This window comes from Tamandua tetradactyla, chromosome 7 (genome assembly GCF_023851605.1).
Source record: "Tamandua tetradactyla isolate mTamTet1 chromosome 7, mTamTet1.pri, whole genome shotgun sequence".
Lineage (NCBI taxonomy): Eukaryota > Metazoa > Chordata > Mammalia > Pilosa > Myrmecophagidae > Tamandua > Tamandua tetradactyla.
Window position 1 is genome coordinate 62,699,223 of NC_135333.1, and position 22,941 is coordinate 62,722,163.

General features: G+C 42.9%; 1 protein-coding gene across 11 annotated transcripts in view; it reads right to left on the reverse strand.

Annotated features, from left to right (window-relative positions):
• Positions 1 to 7,666: 7,666 nt before the first annotated feature.
• ERC1 (ELKS/RAB6-interacting/CAST family member 1) overlaps positions 7,667 to 22,941 on the reverse strand; it is a 755,438-nt gene continuing 740,163 nt past the window's right edge. For 9 of the 11 annotated variants that reach the window (XM_077169625.1, XM_077169623.1, XM_077169622.1 and 6 more), the window contains one exon: positions 7,667 to 13,215. In XM_077169625.1, coding sequence (XP_077025740.1) covers positions 13,078 to 13,215 — 138 coding nt within the window. In that variant the 3' untranslated portion in view covers positions 7,667 to 13,077. The remainder of the gene's footprint in view (positions 13,216 to 22,941) is intronic. The other 2 variants (XR_013179465.1, XM_077169619.1) reach the window with 2 other exon arrangements.

The following is a 22,941-nucleotide window of genomic DNA, read 5'->3' on the forward strand; positions in this document are numbered from 1 at the left end:
TCCATGGAGATGTAACCTACCCAATTGTGGGTGGGACCTTTTGATTAGGTGGTTTCCATGGGGATGTGTCTCCACCTATTTCAAGGTGCATCGTTTACTGAAGTCCTTTAAGATGGAATCATTTTGGAAAAAAGCAACAGAGCCAACACGAGACCCAGATATTTGGAGATACAGAAAGAAAATGCCCCTAGGGAAGCTGTTTGAAATCAGAAGCCAAAGACCCCAGCAGGCACCAGCCTTCCCAGCTGACAGAGGTGTTTCAGAACCATTGGCCTTTCTTGAGTCAAGGTATTTATCTCTGGATGCCTTAGTTTGGATATTTTTATGGCCTTAGAACTGTAGACTTGCAACCTAATAAATTCCTTTTTTTAAGAGCTGCTCCATTTCTGGTATATTGCATTCTGGCAGCATTTAACAAACTAAAACACCACTCTTCCTCCTCATCATTATACTTTTCCCTCAGGTCAAAGAGCTCAGAGGGGCTTCTCATTTCTCTTACTCCCACTCAGTGGCTGGAGGGATGTTGCTTGCTGTGGAAAGGAAGGGTTCCTGTTCTAGGAACCAAGGGCAGCTGAGTGGGCAAGGGGCAGGGCTCCTGTTCTCAGGAGGCTTATGCCAGAGAGGTGAGATAAGACACTTTCAAGTTCAAAGGCATAAATTGCAAGATACCTAGTGGTGCAGAAACATGCTCATAAATTCTGAGAATTCAGGCGATGAACCATTGAAATGTTTGAGTTTGGCGGGGCCACTGTTGGAAGACTTCAAGTATCTGAACTTGGGTTAGAGATAAGATTTCCCTCTGCACTGTAACAGTATTTCCAGTTGATGCTAATTCTGATCCCAAATTCCATTGCTCATTGTTGATTCATCTCTTCTTCTGATTCCTCAGTTGGACTGAAATTCCTTGCAAGCAGGGATTGTATGTGTATTTCTGTGACTGGTATGATACTGGTATAGTTCCCTGTACCCAGTGAAGAGGCACCTAGTTTTGGGAGGAGGGAGGCTGCCTTGGGTGGGGAGAGAGGGATGGGGTGTCCTTGGTGGGGGGAGCTGGGCAGGTGAACAAGCAGAGCTGGTCTGTCAAAAGCTACTAAGTGGACAATTTTGGCCAGCTTTGTGTCTTGCTGGAGGAGACGCTCCCCTCCCCTGCCATGGTTCCTTAGGCACACATGAAGTGCCAGTTGCTAAGGAAATAACATGAAGAAAAGTGGGAAAAGAGTCAATTAGTTTAAAGGCTTACCTGGGCTCCTGTGCTGTCCTCCCAGGCCGGGGCGGGCGACCGTGTCTGCTCGGCGGCTCCTCCTGCCCTTCCTAGGGTGCACACCTTGGCGCGCTCCCGCTGCTGTCTTCCTCCACTGATTCCTTCTGGATTAGCTCAGTGTAGCATTACCCCAAAGACTCTGTCCAAGTTGGCAGGAGCCACAAATAGGGCTGTTTGGCTTTTAATAAAGTTTATGGTTTAAATCTTGTGCTCTTAACACTTTCTTTGCAAGCCTCAGAGGGACACAAAAATGTTGAAGTTGTTTACTCATTTCCTTTATAACATGGAGACCCTCGCTCTTAGCCAAAGCTTGTGTATTTGTGTGTGTGTTAACATAGAGTTAGGTCATGAGGCTGTATGTTCACACACACACACACGTGCACATGTGCACACACGCTCAGAGAGAGAGGAGGGAATCTTTAGAAAGACTGGATGCATTTCAGTCCCTGGCAAGTTTCCAAAATATCAACTGAGTCTTTCAGCATAAAGATTTCCCCTGAGGAACTAATACCTACACTGGAGTCTGTGTCTTTGCTCCCTTGAGACAGGGAAGGAGCCTTATCAGACTTGTGGAGAGCTGGAAGGAAAAAAAAGTTCAAAGAGCACCAGGGGCCTTAAGCAAAGACTTCAGCCCGGGAGAGCAGAGAGAAGGGCATGGTTAGCTCCTGCAGACAGATTCTGAGGCTCCAAGGTCAAACCCCAGCTGCCTGGCTCCCAGCTGTGTGCCCAGGAGCCACAGCGTCAGAGGCAGCCGGCTCTGGTGGAGCTGCTGCTCCAGGCCCCGCGTGGAAAATGAGGAATCTGACAGAGGAGGCAGCAGGCGGGATTCCCCGTGACGTCAGGGAGCATGGCCCAGGCTCGTTTTGACCTGTCCTGCCTACAGGGGGAATTTCAGTTCAGAACAGATGTCCGTGTCAATATTTCAGGGACGAATGCATTTCCGACAACAGGGGCTAAAAGTGGGTCAGCTGGGGCAAAGAGTAAAAGCTAGCGGGGCGCCTGCAAGTAAGCAAATCAGTCCTAACCGCTCTTGGCAAGCCCCGGCGTGTGCCCTGGGGTGCCCGACTGCTGTGCAGGGGACCCAACGGGAAGGCTGGACACATTGCCTGCCCTCACGGGGCTTCCAGTCTGTGAGGGGATAGAGAAGAAAAGCAGGGACATGTGTTTTGGGTGGGAGAAAATGGGGATCCAAGCCCTCCCTCAGTTCTGGGGCTGAATAGGGGACATCTTAAGTGCCTTTTGCAAGTTTTAACCCATGTAGATGAGTTTGGAAATACCGGACCCGGGGTTTGTTCATCCCCCGAAGCCTGAGCTCCATGACGCGATGTCCTGGCCAAAGAATCCAACCTGGGACTGCAGCCTCCCTGGGTCTCTTTTGTCACAGTGACTAAGACAAAAGGCAGGGCAGACAAAGCTCTTATTCAAGAGCCTGTCCCTGCAGGAGGAGCCCCGTCCCCGGCTGATGAGGCAGGCGGATTGGCATCTGGGTTTTCTCCCCTCCTAAAGCAGAAACAACATGATTGTTGGCAAATGACTCCCTGGAGGGGAGGGGACGGCAGCCCAAGCTGAGGACCAGCCTCCCGGCGGGCAGGCCCAGAGCCCCCTGATGGGCAGGGGCTGGGCGGGCTGGGGAGCCCGGAACAGGGCTGGAGTGTTGACAGAGGGCAGTGATTCCCTCCTGTGCCCAGGAGACACCCACCCCAGACCTCAGGTTTCCCATCTGTGGAATTAGAGGCAGACTCAGGTCGGGGTGGACTAACCCCATTTTCACTATTCTAGGCTTCCAGGCACAACAATCTATGGATTTCCTCACAGGCAGGGGGGCATTCTCGCTGTGCATATGGCCAGCACTGAGCAAGAGTTTCCTAAGCAAGGATTGGTTCTCCCAAGCTGATTCAACTCAACAAAGAGCTACTGGGCCCACCATGCGCTATCATTGGGCCTGGTGCTTCCCTGACACCGTCCCATTTCACCTTCAGTACACTCCCGTGAAGGGGTAGCAGTATCTCCATTTTAAAGATAGAACACTGAAGGTCAGAGAAGTCAAGTGAATTCATCAAGGCCACGTGCTTAAAAAGTGGCAAAGCCAGAATGGGACCCCAGGTCTCCCAACGCCCGGCCCGGTGTTCTCACTGTGCCTCCCTCCATGTTCAAGGCCCGGGCCCACACAGCCCACACCCAGCTTTGCCTTGAAATCCAGAAGCTGGTTTATTTCTTTCCATTCAGCTGGATGAGCACCCTGTTCCCCACCAGCCCTCAGGCCCTCAAAGGCTGGACTTGAGCCTTCTGGGCTGGGCCTTGCTCAGCAGCCAGCCCGGGGCAGGGTAGGTGGACTGGCTTTTAGAGTTTTATTTCCCCCTTAGGAGCCGGCTGACTCCTGAGAGCTGCAGCAGCATCCTGACCTTGACTCTTGAGATACAAATCAAAGAAGAACTTTAGGTGCATGGCGTGGAGCACCTCTGCCACCCATTCACCCTGGAGCCTGCCCTGTGTCTCCCAGTTGGGTGCGTACCTACTCATTTGAGCTTTACCCCTTCCCTCGATGCCGGGTCCTGGCTGCTGCAGGAGGCGTGAGGGTGGGTGCCTGAGAGCCATCACACACCTTCTTGGGGTGTGTTCCCAGCACAAACATATGGCAAGGAGCCTGGGGACCAAGCACTCAAATCCATATGAAGACAGTAAACAGATTCCCTCCAGAGCTTCGTTTCCAACAACCGTTAAAAATAAAATCTTATTTAAAAAATTTCAAATCCAAGACAGACCAACAGGATACATCTCCTGAGTGGTGTGGGGTCTAGCAGGGGCCAGAGACAGCTTTTCAGCATGGAAGCTCCGCAGACATTTGATGGACATTTTTCCTGCACATGTGCACATCTGCCTCTTAAGAAGAACATGGCTTGAGTGCTTCACCCTCATAAGCAAAGCTGAGGAGACCAAGGTTCTGAGACTGAATGACCAGGGAATGGTCAAGGAGTGTTAAGTCAGGAAGGGAAAGATTAACATCAGTGCGGCTGTCTTGGAAACATGGAAGACAGAGTGTTTTACCACCGGGACCAGTGCAGGACTGAATGCCCCACAGTCATCCCTTAAGCTGCTGCTGATGGCAAGTGAAATGACTTCTTCCCCAGGCAACATGGCAAAGGGATGGGCTCTGTGGGTGGGGAGGGCTGATATGGCATTACTAAATCTTCAAACCTCATTCATTTCCCACCCAGGGCCTGAAGAAGCCAAGAACATTCATAATGCTTCATCACCTGACTCCCAGGAGATATATGGGGTCCAGAGTCTAAGAGCCTGGACTCCTGGTGTGACTCACGTCCATGTTAATGGTAATAAGCCAGGCACATTATTTCCCTCTGTTTTCTGAACCTGAACACCCCCCCCCCCCCCAGCCCCCACCTGAGTCCAATTCCTCAAACCCTCCAGGCTCCCAGGAAGTGTGTTCAGTGCCTACCATGGCTTTGGGCCTTTGGTGGTGCTGTGGGTTAGTGAAAGGAGCTGGGGACCAGACCGACCCACGTTTGAACCCCAGATCCATCCCTTCCTGGCTGTATGACTTTGGGTGACCTAATATCCGCTTTTTAGTTTCTTTAACAGAAAACCAGTGGGGAATGATGACTGCTTCATAAAGTAATTAGAATGTATAAATAAGATAACTTTTGTAAAGGGCCTACCTGCCCGGCTTGTAGTAGGAGATGTGTTAAAAAAAAAAAAAAAGAGACAAATTCTCCTTGCTTTACAGATACCCTTGGTGCCACCTTCTCATCTAGCCTCTCTGGGCAGGATCTGGGAAGCTGCCTTTCCCAGGTCCAAGCCACAGCCTTCTCTTCACCATTTTCAGGAGCCCTCAGAATCAGCGAGGTTGGAAACTTTTCAGAGTTAGCATCTGGGGTGCTTTTCTTAAAATCAGCCCCTTGTGGCTTGGGAGGGGTTAGGGCTGCCGTTGGCCTTGTGAAGTACAGCACCCTGCCAAGCAGTCCTTCCTTTTATAGCATTAGAGATTTTTCACCATATGGACCCATTTAACCTCCTTTCAAGCTTCATTTGTGGCTGCTACGTCCCTCCTCCCTCCCAATGAGCCATGCAGTACTGAATCTATCGGCCGTGGACCACTGGCTATGCCTAACACTGAGGATTTTCCTCCTCTGTTTTTGCTCGTGATGTCTTGCTGGCAAAAATCCATCTCTCAATTTTCAAAGTCCAACTTGAAGATCTGTGAAGAGTATTCCCTGCTCTTTTGTGCTCTCACAACCCATTGTTGGGCTTTGTTTCCTCAACTGTATGAGTTCCCTGAGACAAGTGATTCCAGCAAGGGGTTGCAGAGCACAATCTCTGAAGACAGAGCTACCCTACCGCTGGCTAGCTCTACGACCTTGGGGAAGTTATCTACTCTGTGTGTCATCTGTAAAATGGGGATGAACTACGTACCTCAGAGGATTGTTATGACAGGTAAGTGAAATAAAACACATAAGAAGCTCAGAACTATTGAGTAGTGGTAAATTAGTGGTAAATGTGGGCCGCTAGCTATTATTCTTTATAATCCTGGTGCCTAGAACACAGTGGAGTACAAATATGGAACTGAGTACCATAGTGGCAATTTGTGAATGCGTATTACTTGGAGCCTGGGTGAAGAGATCCATGTGTGATGTTTGGACAACTACTATTGAAAAATGTGAATATTCAATTAATTAAGGAAAATTCAGACATACACAAGAAAAGAGAGGAGTATAATGAAGCCCCATGCCCCCAATGCCCAGCTTCAACAATGATTCAATCCTGACCCATCTTTTTGTGTTTATATCCCACTCCTCTCCCCCTCTCCAACACATACACACACACTGGATTATTTTAAAACCAATTACAGATGGGAAGAGAGCAAGTTTATGCTTTGTAGTCTTAAAGTAGCTTTCCAAATGGGTAAGCATAATATTCTACAATCCTTATTATGACGTGTGGCTTGTGACATGGACGGAGACGGTATTATTTTACAGAGGGGGATTGAAGAGAGGCTGACAGGTCAAGGAACAGCAAAAGGCTCCTGTCTGCAAGTCCAGGGCTCTTTCCAGGATAGCCTGGAAAACTTGTGCTCAAATCAGCTCCTGCAGAACCCCTTCCCCTTCCACAGTCTGATTCTTAATCCTCTTTGAGCCAGCCTGAGATATTCCACCTCAAAAAGCAAGTAATAGTGGTCCTTTTCCAATTTGCAAAAAAAAAAAAAGAAAAAAAAAATAGGTTAACGGATAGAATTCTTAAAGTTCTTCTGACCTATTTTCCTTAAACCTATGGTTTCCTGGTCCAGTTGTCTGCAACTGAATGCTGGTAGACCACAGAGTGAATAAATAAAGGATGAACGGAAAACCCTGGAAACAGCTGACCAATGTGATGATAGCTCTCTGTGGACACATCTGCTGTGGCTGTGATTTTAGGCTCTGCCATATGCCACATTCTCTGCTCTGCTTCCTACTCCATATGAACCAGTTTTTCAGAATTGTCATAGCCTTGTCTCCAGGTGCTCCTCTACCAGCAGAGCTGTGGAATTGCTGTTCTGGTGGAAGAGGGTGAGGTAGGGATGAGATCTGGGATCTAGGGACTAGGAAGGCCTGCGAAGAAGAGCAAGGTTTGACTCACATAAAGCACCAAGGCCAGGGGTAGGAAGAGAGAGTGCAGCAAGCAGGGACTTCTGGATTTCTTTCTGGGGTAAACACAGAAACAAAGCTATGCAGAAAACTAGTTTTTATAAGAGAAATTCTCCAAAATAATTTCTTATTGAGCATAGAGCACAAGAGAAATATTGAAGCTGAAAACTATAACCACCTTCCAGCACAGGTCCTTGTGGTTCCTCTTTTGCTTGATACCCCTACTTTGTTGGCTGATACAGCTCCTATATCCCAGGGTTAATCCATTAGAACATACTTCACTAAAGGTCAAATCCGAAGTTGGAACATAGCCCTTTCAAGGTGTGAGACCCTCCTTGGTGCCCTTCCCTCTTAGTGTGAATAGGAGCTTCATGGGGACCTACTCAGGTCTGGAACACAATTAGAATGGAAAAGGGGAACTTGGCTTAGGGCCTAGGGCAAGAGGAAGGCAGAAGCGAGGTGGAAATTGACTGATAAGCAGTGAAGGGGCTGCAAATCCAGAAAGTTCAAGTAGTCTCCTAAAGGGAGCCTACCCTTCTCTCTGATGAAATCACCCCACTAGGCCTGTGGATAAGGAACTAAACCCGATCTAGGGCTGAGTGTGCTATAAATTTGTGACCTCCCATCCCACTAATCTCCTGGTTCTCAAGTTATCTACCACTGGAATTGACCTTGTGGGACCTCTGGCCTCTCCTTGCTCTTCTAGCATTTGAGGACACATCTCACCGAAAGACCTGACTGGATGAGACTCAAAGAAGGACACAGCACACAATTTTTAAATAACTTTATAATTTCCTGATGGATTTAGTTTGTGAATAAAAAAGAAAAAATGAACAAAGTGTTTACAATAATTATCAAGGCAAAGTTGAATGTAACACATTTCTTTGTAATGTCATTATCCTGTCAGTAACACGACTCCAGCAAGGATGCACATATACGGTTGAAGGCAGCGGTGCATGTGCATCACTGGCACCACCACGTGGGCTGCTACTGCTACCAGAAGGAACTCAAGCTACAAGGAGACAGTGCCCAGTGTTCCTCAGCTCCTCCACTAAAGTGCAACACTTCTCTTCTGAAGTAGAGGGGAGTAAATCCCAGGGTGACCCCCAAGGCCCCATCTTGGACATCCCAAGGTGCTTGGCAGGTTCCTGGGCTAGGCCTGCAGTGGGGCCAGCTGGCCAGAACAGGTGGTGTTGCCTTCAGGCAGGTCTAGCTGCATTAGAGGATGAATGCAATACTGGTGTGGTGGGGAAAGAAGGGCTGGGCCCAGAGTGCTTGCTCAGGCCCAGGGCTGGATTCTGTGGCTTCAGCACGGTTCCTTTCCTTTCCTGGCCATGGCATCTCTGCGGCCATGGGAGATATCCTGGGCCTCGGACATTTGGGAGTCTAAGAAAAGGAAAGAATCTAGGGACTGAAGCCCAAAGGAACTGAGATCTGAGTACAATTCATTTCACCTGGATTGCAGGCTCCAGGCTGGCCAGTGTCTGGCCCATACTGGATGGGCCACTGGGTGATATAGCACCAAGTGGGCAGGAGAGAGGTTCTGTGGCCTGGGCAGGGCTGCTGCCAGGTGCGGGGGCCTCCAAGTCAAGCCCAGGTTACCACATAGTATTAGGCACACTGGGCTAGGACTAATGTGGGGTGAGAGTGGTTCTGGGGTCACAAAATTTGAGGCCTCTACCTAGAGGTCCTGAGGATGTACAGGAAAACCCTGGTGCAACTGGGACTTTGAGTCCCCAGATTCTTGTTCCTTTTACTCACCAGCTGTGGTCATTGTATTTCCCAAGAGGCTATCCCAGCTTCCACCTAAGCCAGCTTGAAAGGAGGGAGAGGAGTTTGGCTGCCCCATAGCTTGAATTCCTTTTTTTAAAACATGATATTGATTTGCAATTTTTAAAACACAGCTCTTTTTTTCAGTTCTACAACTACTTTAAAAAAATTTATAATCTCAACAATGGACACAATGTAACTGCTCCGATTTTCTGAATCACACGGACAATATTGACAAGCAGAGAAACAAAAGAGGAGGTGGGATGGGACAAAAATCCACTTCCTCCAAATCAATCCCTAAAACCACCTCCCCTAGAAGAGTCATGGGGAGAAATACATACCTACAACAGGGTCACAGCACTTGCCAAATACATTGAAAAAAATCAGGAGACACTCAGTTACAGTTTTGACACTAAAAAGTTCGGAAACAGTTTTTGCTTAAAAAGAGTACATAAGGACAGCCATTTTGTTCAGAAGGATTTCCCTGTAATTCATGTGTTTTCTTGCCTAAAGAATCCCTTGGTTCACATTGGGGAAGCCCCAGATTCTTTTAAAAACATTTCCTTGAATGATTTAAGTCACTGTCCTGAATGCCCAGGGACCAGCAGTGATGAATGGTTGGTCTTGCAGGTGTTGTGAAGGGAAGGCTGCTACACTGTGGTCTGTTCTCTCTCTTCATCCTCTTGCCACTGTTCTGAACTCCTGCAGGTGGGAGATGAGGCTGGGGAGGCAGACACTGCACCCTGCTGGGATGTGGGAGAGGCCAAGTGAGGACCACATTCTAGTGTTGACATGTTCCTCACTTTGCTTTTTTTTCAAAGACTCTGAAGACCTAGTGCTTAAGTAACTGGCTTGGGCAGGAGGGCAGATGGTTCTGGGATCAGTAGGATGCTCTAGCAGCAAATCCAAATGCCAAACTGACCATTAATAGTGGAGGGATTAGTTCAGCAGCTGACCAAAACTTTCTATAGACTTCTCCTTCCTTTCCTCTCTGGGGAGTAGCTATGCCAATGGGCCCCTCATGGAAAACTATTTATTGACAAAAAATGGTGAGTCACATCACCACCATTAACACTGAAGATGGCCTTGGGTCCAGTCTGCTTTATTAGGATTTCTAAAGCCAAAAATAATAAGAAGAGAGAGGCTCTTAGATTTTCTTTAGATGTACAGTATAAGGTTAAATGTTAGAGCTGAGATGGATTTGGGGATTCCTGTTCATACTTTTTAATATGCTAAAGTCCATTTAAAAATGTTTCCATTGCAGCATGGTACGATGGTGGCTCAGCAGGCAGAATTCCTGCCTGCTGTGCTAGAGACCTGGGTTTGATTCCCAGTGCCTGCCCTTGTAATAAAAAAGAAAGAAAGAAAAAAATGCTTCCATTGCAAATGGAATCCAAGTCTTGCAAATTCAGATACTTCGTTAATAACTCAATGAGGACCTGGGATAGCGATACATGAAAAGATGACTCACTTTGCATTCCTTTAGTTATGAGCCCCAGGTAAGATTTCACCCTCTCCTCTTCTTATTGTCCCCTTTGTGATGACTGTGATTTGGGGAATGGATCTTTAGGTGCCAATGGAACAGATTAGTTTGGTGGACATTACAGGCAATTTGCAGTGAGTTTTTCAGGCCACAAACCTTCAATTCAATAGCAGTTGAATGACCTTGTGAATACAGAAAAAGGCCATGGAATGACAAGTTCTAGTGTGATGGGAGTTTCACATTTAGTAAATGTTGGCTCAGTGAATGAGGTAAACTCAATTATATTCTTTAAATGCTAGAAAATGTATTAACTTTGCCCCTACAAATATAAAGGCAGGTCATGTTTACTATTACATTTTATCCAGAGCCTGCTTTCATCCAGAACCATTTGAGATGCCGGGATCACCTCCCAAGAAGGACCAAGGAGAATCCTTGCTAGGGTCATAGCGACCAGACAAATGTCTGTCTCAGAAATTTTTCTTCTCAGAAACACTTCCCACAGAGAGCTTCTGTAAGATTTTTTGGGAGAGAAATCTATGGGTAGGGTTGAAATGAGGAGGGGAAAGAAGGTGTTGCAGTTGGAGTCACGCCAAGTAGACAAGAGTGGGAGGGACTGAAACTGCCAAATGGGTGGAACCCAGGGAAACTTGCCTGATGCCTTCCCTTGTCAGACCAGGCAGAGAAGAGCAGGCCAGGTCTGGCCACTTTGTTATTCTGCTGTGGTCCTGAAAAGGGTGTTAGCATGCCTCAAAGTTCTTTGCATTATGGTGAGTGGTGTGAGATTCTAATACCCAGTCCTGAAATATTGGAGGCTTTCTACGTGATGGGCACTGCAATAAATAAATGGAATTGAGGTAACTGACCACAAATGACCACCACTTACTTCCTAACCCCTGCACCCACCCCTGGCTGGCCTGGCTCTCAGGAAGCATCTCAGTAAGAGGTTTATGAGCAGAGTTCATTAAAACCTTCGATAAGGAACACTCCACAGCTTCCCATAGGGAGAGGGATTGTTTTACAACAGGGAATAGGGCAGCTGGGGACCTGACCATATAAGTTAAAGGGATAGCCAAAGGCTGGGGGTAGGGGGAGGAGGGGCAGGTGGGAAGATACTGGACTGATGGCTATGATGACTTTACAGGCAGCATTAAATTCTTTGGGTGAGTAATAGGGGGAAGGGGAGAGGAGAAAAAGCAAGATATAAGGAGAAAAACAAGATAAAAACAGTTAGCCCAGTAGCTGTTATCAGAAGATGTTAAGTGTCTGTTGGGAGGCTAGTGGCAGAGATGGTCAGAGGGCTGAATTTGGGTTAAGTGGCCTATTTCTTGGTGCCTGATTATTTATCACTGACTTTGTCTATATAGAGGAAGCAGGGAGGGGTAAAAATCTTCAGAATGCCAATACTTTTATTTGGATTTGCAATTCTAGTGTCAACTTTCTGATTTGCAAGGTGGAGTTGGCCCAGTTCTAGGAGGTGCCTGCAGACACGGTGAGAAAATACTATCTGTAAGTGGATAATCAGTCCCCTAAAGAGTATACTCTTTCAGGAGTGACAACCAAAATCCTGCAGGTAATGGGTGACTCAGCCCTCCCAAACCCATTAATCCCATTATAATAAGAAATGTTGATTGGCGAAAAACTTTTCTAAAAAAAAGGGACTTGCTATTAGACAGAGGAGGGACAGTATATGTGTCCCTTTACTGCTTTGACTAAACTACCTGCTTCCTCGCTGAAAGGAGACTTTTTCTCTGATGGGTACCTAGCACATGACATGTCCCCAGTAGGTAGTTCATAAGTATTATTTGAATACAAGAAAGGGGGAAAGAGTATTGTGGGATAAGGAACACTCACTGGGCCAGAAGAAGTTTCCAGGCAACACACAAGGTTGTGGCTCTAGGAGTATAAGTCAAGAATGAAGTTCACAGGTAGGAGATGGGTCATAAACTTTGGCAACCACTGAGTGGCAGGAGCTGGAAGCATGGGCAGCATTCTTGTGGGGCCTGAGGCCTACAATGCTTATGAGGGAGAAGCTCTGGAGAAATAGCCCAACCCCAAGAACAGCTGTCATCCATAGGATGCAAGGAAGTGGCTACGGTGCTTCGTGTATCAATCCCTCTTCTCTTTCTTTCAGTTAGTGATTTTATCTGACAAACTAAAGTACAATAAGGTCAAACTTCTAAACAAAAGAGATTAGGGAGAGATCTTTTCATGCCATAAGCAAGAAAGGGTAAGGCAGACAGGATTGGGGTGAAGTCTCAAACCTTGGGTGTTATGTTTGCTAAGATACCATGAGGCTGCCTGCACCTCCCCTGCATAAAACATTACACATGAGATGAGACAGTAAAAAAGGAGAATTGGTTTTCTCCTTATTCCTGCTCTTTCCCCCCACTGTCTTTTTCTAAGACACTCTCTTTTTGAGATTTTTTCTTTACCCTCTTAGGAAAAAGCACCTGTTGTGATGTTAGAACACTAAGCTCTCTGGTCCATTGTGAGATAGCATTACAATATGCTGAACTTGAAATAGAGTCCAGATTTGGTTCTCATGTCCAAGGAGAAAAGGTAAAAGGATGCTCTACTCTATGTCCTTCTGTAAGGACAGAGTCACCAGCTTCCACACTTCTCTACTGCTGATGATGGGATGGCAGTTTTTCATGGAAACTCAGAAGCTTTCCCACCCTGGACATCAAGAAAATTAGTGTAGACACATGACATCCAAAGCAGACAGTCAGATTAAGATGACAGACAGCATTAAATTAATAGAAATCATGCTGGAATCACACTTGAATTGCTGAGCAAGATACGATGGAGTTTGTAGTGTTGATTTGGTGCCAAGAAGTTTCTGGGTGCCTTTCCTCAGACTGCTCCTTTCTTGGCTCCTGTATTGGTTATATCAGGCTGTTTGGCTCACCACACCCCATAAAACAGGGTCAGGATGACTCTTCTAATGCATTGACCACCTGCTCCAGGATGTCAGGGCAATGGTCTGCTATCTGCTGGAGGATGGCATTGGCAAACTCCTGTAGTTCTGCATTGTCCCGCTCACCTTTTTCCAACTCATTCTGCAGCTAAAAGGGAAAGGACACATGAATTTCAGTTAAAATACAACAAACCTATTTATACTGAGTTGAGAATTATTGTTTATCAATAAAGAAATGACAAAAAGAGATACCTCCTATGTGAAGTCTCCCTGCATCAAAATTAACAAGAAAAGTATGAAAGTAAATATCAAATGTCTCTTCACGAAAATGAGGACCAGAGAAGCTAGTGACTAGTCCAAGGCCCAAAGTCAGTAATTTGCAGAGCTAGGACTCCAAGCCCAGTGCTCTCCTTCTAGGTGGAAAGTCCTCTCTCCTGTGCATGTCAGTGCATGCACGAGAGTGGGAGAGGGGATCAAGGATGATCTTAGCTAGGATCTTGATCTTGCTATTGTCTTCTGACACAATGGCAGAAGTTTATAATTAAAGGACTTTCCTCGTTTGCTATACCATTTTATTCAGTACATTAGACCACCCTACTTCAGGCCTGCTTATTTAGCTAAAGAGATTATTTTGAGAAACATAAGACAGAACTCCATTTGTTTAGGAGTAAGCATATTTTTGTTTCTATTATTTTTAATACCCTCTGACAATCCTTCAAATACTTTAACCAACATTTATTGAATGCTTATTATATACTAGGTGCTGAAAGATGGATGGATTTTGTCCTTGTCCTGAAAACCCATTTAGGTTAATGGAAGAGAGAAACATGTACACAGATAAATCACAATCCACCAGAGCAACTGAGGCATGAGCATGTGCTATGGTAGAAGACATTAGAATGAATGGTTCATCTTGGAAGAGACTGAAGATGTTACTAAAGGTAACACAAGATCTGGTTCTTGAAAGCTGAATAGAAATTTGTCTGGCAAATCCAAGGCAGAAGAGGCTTTCAAGCAGATGAAACCAATGCAGATGTGTGGAGCCATGAAAGGGCCTGACATAGATCTAGGGATCGCTGAAACACTCAGTATACTTGGAGCATAAGGTAAGGGGATTGGATTGGGCACAGAACGAAAAGAAACAAATCTGAAGAGACAGTCTGGGTCCAGATTGTGGATGTTAAGTTAAAGAATTCAGATTTTATTTTTCTATTTTTTTTTTTAAAGAAGGAAGTCCAGGACAGTGACATAGCAGCTTAATTTTCTTGGAAGATAACTTAGAAGATAAGAAAAATATGTAGATTAATTGGAAAGAAGAATTTTCAAGGGATGTTATTGTTACAAGTCCAGCTGAGAGTGAAGGAAGGCTAAAAACTCAGATAGGATTGGGGGAACAGAGAGAAGAACAGATGGATCTGAAAGTGTTCAAAAGTAAGATGGTAGGAGGTGGAGTTAAGTGAGAGAGAAAGGGGAGTATTTTTTACGATTCTAGCTGGTGAAACTGGGCAAATAAAACTGAAAATACAGGAGACAGAACAGGTTTTACGAAGGAAAGTTGGGGAATTAAATTGAATTTAAGGCATGATCAAGAACATGGTCTCTGGAATCAGGCTGCCTGGGTTCCAGTGCCAGCTGTGTCAGTCTGTACGACCTGGACTGCCCTGAGCCTCAGTTTCCTCATTTGTAAGATGGAGCAATAATAACATTTACAGGGTTGTTCTAATGATTTTTTTTTAAATGCAATTTTATTGAGATATATTCACATACCGTATAATCCATATAAAGTATACAATCAATGGTTCAGTGTCTCATAGTTGTATATTCATTACCAGGATCAATTTTTTTTTATTAACAAAATTAACTAACAAAACATTTAGAAATCATTCCATTCTACATATACAATCAGTAATTCTTAATATCATCACATAGTTGCATATCCATCAGTTCTTAGTACATTTGCATTGATTTATAAAAAGAAATAAAAAGACAACAGAAAAAGAAATAAAATGATAATAGAGAGAAAAAAAAAACACTATACCTCACATGCAGCTTCATTCAATGTTTTAACATAATTACATTACAATTAGGTAGGATTGTGCTGTCCATTTCTGAGTTTTTGTATCCAGTCCTGTTGCATAGTCTGTATCCCTTCAGCTCCAATTACCCATTATCTTACCCTATTTCTATCTCCTGATGGTCTCTGTTACCAGTGACATATTCCAAGTTTATTCACTAATGTCGGTTCATATCAGTGGGACCATACAGTATTTGTCCTTTAGTTTTTGGCTAGTCTCACTCAGCATAATGTTCTCTAGGTCCATTCATGTTATTACATGGTTCATAAGTTTATTCTATCTTAGAGCTGCATAATATTCCATCGTCTGTATATACCACAGTTTGTTTAGCCACTCGTCTGTTGATGGACATTTTGGCTGTTTCCATCTCTTTGCAATTGTAAATAACGCTGCTATAAACATTGGTGTGCAAATGTCCGTTTGTGTCTTTGCCCTTAAGTCCTCTGAGTAGATACCTAGCAATGGTATTTCTGGGTCATATGGCAATTCTATATTCAGCTTTTTGAGGAACCGCCAAACTGCCTTCCACAGTGGTTGCACCATTTGACATTCCCACCAACAGTGGATAAGTGTGCCTCTTTCTCCACATCCTCTCCAGCACTTGTCATTTTCTGTTTTGTTGATAATGGCCATTCTGGTGGGTGTGAGATGATATCTCATTGTGGTTGTGATTTGCATTTCTCTAATGGCCAGGGACACTGAGCATCTCTTCATGTGCCTTTTGGCCATTTGTATTTCCTCTTCTGAGAAGTGTCTGTTCAAGTCTTTTGCCCATTTTGTGATTGGATTGGCTGTCTTTTTGTTGTTGAGTTGAACAATCTCTTTATAAATTATGGATACTAGACCTTTATCTGATATGTCGTTTCCAAATATTGTCTCCCATTGTGTATGCTGTCTTTTTACTTTCTTGATGAAGTTCTTTGATGCACAAAAGTGTGTTCTAATGATTTAATGAGATGTTTATATAATGCTAAGCATGATGCCCAACACAGAGGGAATGCTCAATAAATGTTAAATGTCATTATAACTATTATTACTGCTGTTATTAAATAGAAAGAACATGTAGATTGAAAAGTGAGGAGAACCAAGTTTTCATTCCACTTATTGAGTCTAGATACTCTGAGCCAAGAATTAGCATGGTGCTTGTTCAAATATATGAGTTGGAAACAGATCTATAATCTATCTTCTGCTAAATATTAATTAAAACACCAGTAGTGTGAGGGTCAGATATAAACCACACTAAGGTTTGGGACACCTCAGGGTCTGGCTATGTCACATGAACATGACTCTCTGAGATGGGACACTTGGGAAGCCAAGTGCCTTGTAAATTCAGCTGCACAGAATATAACCCAGAAATGCTGTTAGGTGAAAAGGCTACAACTCTTCAGCCCCTTCCCTGGAACTGAGGGCAGCCATGCAGAGCAAGTAAGGAGGTGGGGACGGTGGGATGCGTCACTTTCTTATCTCATTCTCTCCCAGGAATATTCTCCCAGGAATATTCTGGACAACTCTGAAAACGAAAGAAAAAAAAATCCCCCCAATACTACCACCACCTGTAACCACTGCTTTATATTTTGCCATATACTCACACTTTGTCTTATCACATACACAGTAAATTTTAGAAACAAATGGGAATAAGATTATATAAATTATTTGTAAACTGGTTTTGTGTCTCACCTAAAAGTACACTTTAAAAATATTTTTGAACCAAATCTAAAAGGCTATTTTGGAACTTGGTAATTCATTCTAAAATTTATCCTGAAGTATAAATATATAAGAAGAGGAAAGAAAATAGTTTAAATGAAGAATCATGTGGGACCTACAGTACCAGACAATAAAATAAATTATGAGTATACTAACTAGAAGAGTATTGCATTAATAATATTAGATCTATAGAATTCAGAATATGTTCGGGAGGCATTTAAAATCAATGAATTGTATTAGGTCAACCGGGCTGCATTTGTGGTTAGAGTCTTGCCTCATATCATACATAAACACAAATTTCAAATTCGTTAAAGATCTAAACTTATAAATTGTACTGTGACTATACTAGAAGTAGATTTAAGAGCGTATTTCCATAATTTTGGACTGGTGCTTTTTAACCCAGAGGCCATAAAGGAGGAGACAATGAAAATTTGACTGTTCAGATATTTAAACCTTCTTATTTAGAGAGAGAAGATACATAAATTAAATTAAAATAGAAATGAGGACTTGGAAAACTTTTATGATAAAATAAGACAAGACAAAAAAGATGAAGGATCAATATCAATATATGGTGAAAGAGGTACTATAACTCAAAAGACCAATAGTGTAATAGATAAACAGGTGGAGATATGAACAAAAAACTCACAGAAGAAATGTAAATGGCTAAAAACAAAAAACACTCAACCTCATTAATAATTAAAGGAATACAAATTAAACAAGATAGATGTTTTTTTACCTACTGAATTGGCAAAAGTTTCAAAGATTAATAAATTATGTTGGTAAGGGCTTGGGGAAATGGGTATTCATAAACAACAATCAGTGAGAAGACAGACTGGTGAGCAATTTGGGCTCATCAACCAAATTTAACTGTACATATCCTCTGACCAAACAATTTTTACTTCTGAGAGTATATGTTATAGCATTATCAGTTAAGAAAATTTTAAAAATATGCATACAAAACTACAATGAGATATCATATTTCACAGCCAGCAGCAGAAGGCCATTATCAATAAAACAGAAAACGACAAGTGCTGGAGAGGATGTGGAGAAAGAGGCTTCTTTTCCACCCGTTGGTGGGAATGTCAAATGGTATAACTGCTGCGGAAGGCAGTTTGGTGGTTCCTAAGGAAGATAAGTACAGAATTGCCATATGACCCAGCAATACCATTGCTAGGTATCTACTCAGAGGACATGAGGGCAAGGACACAAACGGAAATTTGCACACCAATGTTTACAGCAGCATTATTTACAATTGCCAAGAGATGGAAACAGCCCCAAAGTCATCAACAAATGAGTGGCTAAACAAGCTGTGGCATATACATACAATGGAATATTATGCAGTTGTAAGACAGAATAAAGTTATGAAGTATGTAACAACATGGATGGACCTTGAGGACATTATGCTGAGTGAGATTGGCCAGAAACAAAAGGACAAATACTGTATGGTCTCACTGATAGGAACTAACATTAGTGAATCAACTTGGAGAATTTCAGCTAAGAACAGAGACCATCAGGAGATAGAAATAGGGTAGATATTGCATAATTGGAGCTGAAGGGATACAGATTATGCAACGGGACTGATTGTAAAAATTCAGAAATGGATAGCACAATACTACCTAACTGTAATACAATAATGTTAGTACACTGAATGAAGCTGAATGTGAGAATGAAAGAGGGAGGAGGCCTGGGGGCACAAATGAAATCAGAAGGAAAGATAGGCAATAAAGACTGAGATGGTATAATCTAGAAATGCCTAGAGTGTACAAAGATAGTGACTAAATGTACAAATTAAAAAATGTTTTTACATGAGGAAGAACAAAGGAATGTCGATAGTGCAGGGTGTTGAAAACAGATGGTAAGTCATATTTTAAAACTTTAACTTATGTGTAAGAATAAAGCAAAAAATGTTAATTTGGTATAAAATTTATAATTTGACTAGTGCATTTCCTAATATAACTTATGTGGAAAGCTTAATTGAACACCATAAGTACATGGAACCTTGAGTAGCGCATGAGATTTTGTAGGTTTGTCCAGAGTGATGCCCTGATAAATCCCAGAGTGATTTGAACAGTGAATAAAAAAGTATTTGCATAGTCTCTTATGGGAAATGGCGAGAAAGGGGGAAAATTCAACTTCCCCATGTGGAAAATTCCTGATATTCTCTTAAGCAGTGGGGACAACCAAAGCAATAGGTTGAGCCCTCAATCTTGGGGTTTGTTCATATGAAACTTATCCCTGCAAAGGATAGGTTAAGCCTACTTAAAATTGCTCAGATGTGGCCTCTCTCTCTCAGCCAACATGACAAGCAAACTCACTGCCCTCCCCTTCTCTACGTGGGACATGACTTCCAGGGGTGCAAACCTTCCTGGCAACATGGGACAGAAATCCTAGAATGAGCTGGGACTCAGCATCAAGGAAATGAGAACTTTCTAGACCAAAAAAGGGAAGACAGAAATGAGACAAAATAGTGTCAATGGCTGAGAGATTTCAAACAGAGTCAAGACGTTATTCTGAAATATTCTTACGCATTATATAGATATCACTTTTATAGTTAAGGTGTAATGGAGAGGCTGGAGGGAGGTGCCCGAAAATGTGGAGCTGTGTTCCAGTAACCATGTTTCTTGAAGATGACTGTATAATACTATGGCTTTCGCAATGTGACTGTGTGAATGTGAAAACCTTGTGTCTGATGCTCCTTTTATCTATGGTATGGGCAGATGAGTAAAACATATGGATTAGAAATAAATAAATAATAGAGGGAACTAATGTTAAAATAAATTTAGTAGATTGAAATGCTAGTGATTAAGGAAAGGGAGTGATAAAGGGTATAGAAAAAAATAGGAGAAACAAGCTAAAATATATTGGGTAGATGGAAATGCTAGCAGCCAATGAGAGGGAGGGGTAAGGGGTGTGGTGTGTGAGGATTTTTCTTTTTTCTTTTTATTTCTTTTTCTGAATTGATGCAGATATTCTAGGAAATGATCACGGTGATGAATATACAACTACATGATGATATTGTGAGTTACTAATTATATACCAAGAATGGAATGATCATATGCTAAGAATGTTCGTGTTTGTATGTTGTTATGTTTAAAAAACAAAACAAAATAAATAAATAAAATAAAAAGTACGTATAAGAATGTTTACTAAGGCAATTTGTAAGAACAAATTTTATTAATGACCTCAATGTCCAACAAAAGACAAAATATGTTTGGACCTAAAAAGATAATACAAGTTAAAAAATTAAATACATATCACATATGAAAGAAAAACAAGACTATTAATAGCAGTTACTTTGAGAGGATAGAATGATTTTTTATTTTACTCTGCACTGTTTGAGTTTAATACCATATGTGAGCATTAATTCTGTGATAAGAAATATGAGTAAATACATATAAATATCTTTCAGAGTTGAATGTTTCTTTTTTCTTTAAGCTTTTTACTTTGAAATAATTTCAAACTTATAGAACTGTTGCAAAAATAATACAAAATCCACACACTAAACTTTAATATACCTGCCCTTGCATACCTACAATTCACCAATTTTAACATTCTGTCACATTTGCCATATAATATGATTCTATTTTCTCAATATATGAGAGTAGGCTGTATACATCATGCTCCTTAAGCACATAATACTTGAAAGCATATTTCCTAAGAACAAAGATATTCACTTATACAACCATCTTAAGTACGGTTATCAAGTTTCAAGAAATTTAACACTGATAAACAGCTTACAATCTATACTGCAATTTTTCCCTATATTTCAATAATGTCCATTTGAGCCTTTTCTTCCCCATTATTAGATCTCATCCTGGATCATGTATTGGATTTAATTGTCACTATCTCTTTAGTTGCTCTTGTTTTTTAACCATTTATATACAACACAGATGTTCCCATCTCAAACCACTCCCTCCCAGCATACCATTCTGTGGAATTAATAACACTGACAATGTTGTGCCACCCTCACCACCATCCATTACCAAAACTTTCCCTCCACCCCAAACAGAAACTCTATACCCACTGTGCATTAACTGCCCCTTCCCCTTCTCCCCTGACCCTGGTAACTTGTACTCTACTTTCTGCACCTATGCATTTGCATACTCTAACCATTTAATATAAATGGAATTACACAAAACCTGTCCTTTGGGTCTAACTTATTTCACTCAACATGATGTTTTCAAGGTTCATCCATGTAGTGGCATGCATCAGAACTTCACTGCTTCTTTTAAGGCTGATTAATATTCCATTGTATGAAGTTACCACATTTTCTTTATTCATTCATCTGCTGATGGACCCTTGGGTTGCTTCTATCTTTTGGCTATTGTGAAAATTGTTGCTATGAAAACCGATATATAAATATCTGTCTAAGTCCCTGCTTTCAATTTTTAAAGACCTAATTCTGATATTCTAAATTCTTGAGAAGGGACAAGTAGAAGTAGATAAAATACTCATTCAAAAAGTATTGACTGGGTGGGCCGCGGTGGCTCAGCAGGCAAGAGTGCTTGCCTGCCATGCCGGAGGACCCCGGTTCGATTCCCGGCCCCAGCCCATGTAAAAAAACAAACAAACAAACAAAATATAATAAAAACAAGAAAATGTTTAAAGATGTTTCCCTTTCTTCCTCCCTTCCTTCCTTCCATCCTTCCTTCCTTCTCTCTGTCTTTCCTTCCCTTCCTCCCTCTCTCTTTAAAAAAAAAAAAAAAAAAAAAAAGTATTGACTGATTTGTCAATAAAAAGAAATGAAGTACTGATGCATATTACAACATAGATGTACCTTGAAAATCTTACACTAAGTGAAAGAAGCAAAACACAAAAGGTCACATAGCCTATGATTCCATTTATATGAAATGTTCAGACTAGGTCAATCCTGAGACAGAAAGTAGATTAGTGCTTATCTTGGATTAGGGTGGGCTGGGGTGGGGAACAGTTGGGAGTAACTGGTAATGGAGATGGGTCTTTTTCGGGTTATGAAAATGTTCAAAAAGTGATTACGGTGATGGTTGCACAATTCTGAGAATATACGAAAAACCATTACACTTCACACTTTAAATGGCTATCTCATTAAGCTGTAAAAACCATTCATTAAGGGGTGTGGCCAAGATGGCGGCTTAGCAATGTGTGTGCTTTAGTTTGTCCTCCAGAACAACTACTAAATTACCAGAAACAGTACAGAACAGCTCCTGGAGACACGTCAGTGACCGGACACACAGTGTACCCCAGTCTGGACCAGCTGAACCGGCTGCAAGCCACCCTAGAACCATGAGTTTCCCAAACCGTGGGGGCCAGCGCCCCTCCCCTATAGGCTGCTTCCCAGAGGGGAAAGGAAAGGGACTTTAACAGCAGCAGGGGTTGAGTCCAACCAAACACCAAACGTGGCATTAATTAACAAATTCTGACTATTAAAAATAGGCCCCCAGCTCAGGTGAACCTGGTCAAAGTGGAGGTCACTCATTGGGCTAACAGAAAAAGAAAAAAAGAAAAGAAACAGGTTTTTGTGGCTGTGTTTCTACAAAGGCTTGACTGCCTCTGGATTCAGCAGCAGGACTTCTCAGGCTGCAAGCTGCTTTCAGGGCTTGTCTCCTGCCTGTGCCTTCCCCAGGGGAGGGGTGAAGCCCAACTTAGGTGGAATCCCTCCCTCAAGGAATTCAGACTGCGGGGCTTGGTAATGTGAAGCCATTAAAACCAGCTTACACCTCTCCTCTGTCTTCACCATGCCCCCAGCAGGGAGAGTCTTCCAAAGTTAAAGGTGCCACATAATCTTATGCAGGTGGGACCCGCAGGCAGACAAGTGCCACATACTGGGCAGGATAAGAAATACAGAGCCCAGAGACTTCACAGGAATGTCTTTTAACCTGCTGGGTCTCACCCTCAGGGAATACTGATGAAGGTGACTCCTTCCCCCTGATAGGAGGCCAGTTTAGTCCGAGAAAACCTGGCTGGAGTCTATAATACCCAAGTAGATCCTCCTAAGGCTGGGGTGGGGGGAAAGGCACCATACAAGCAGGGCAAGAAACAAGAAAACAAAAACCGAAAAATCATCCTTTGTTAAACAAAACCTAAGCTAGATGTCCAGAAAAAGCTGAACTGAATGT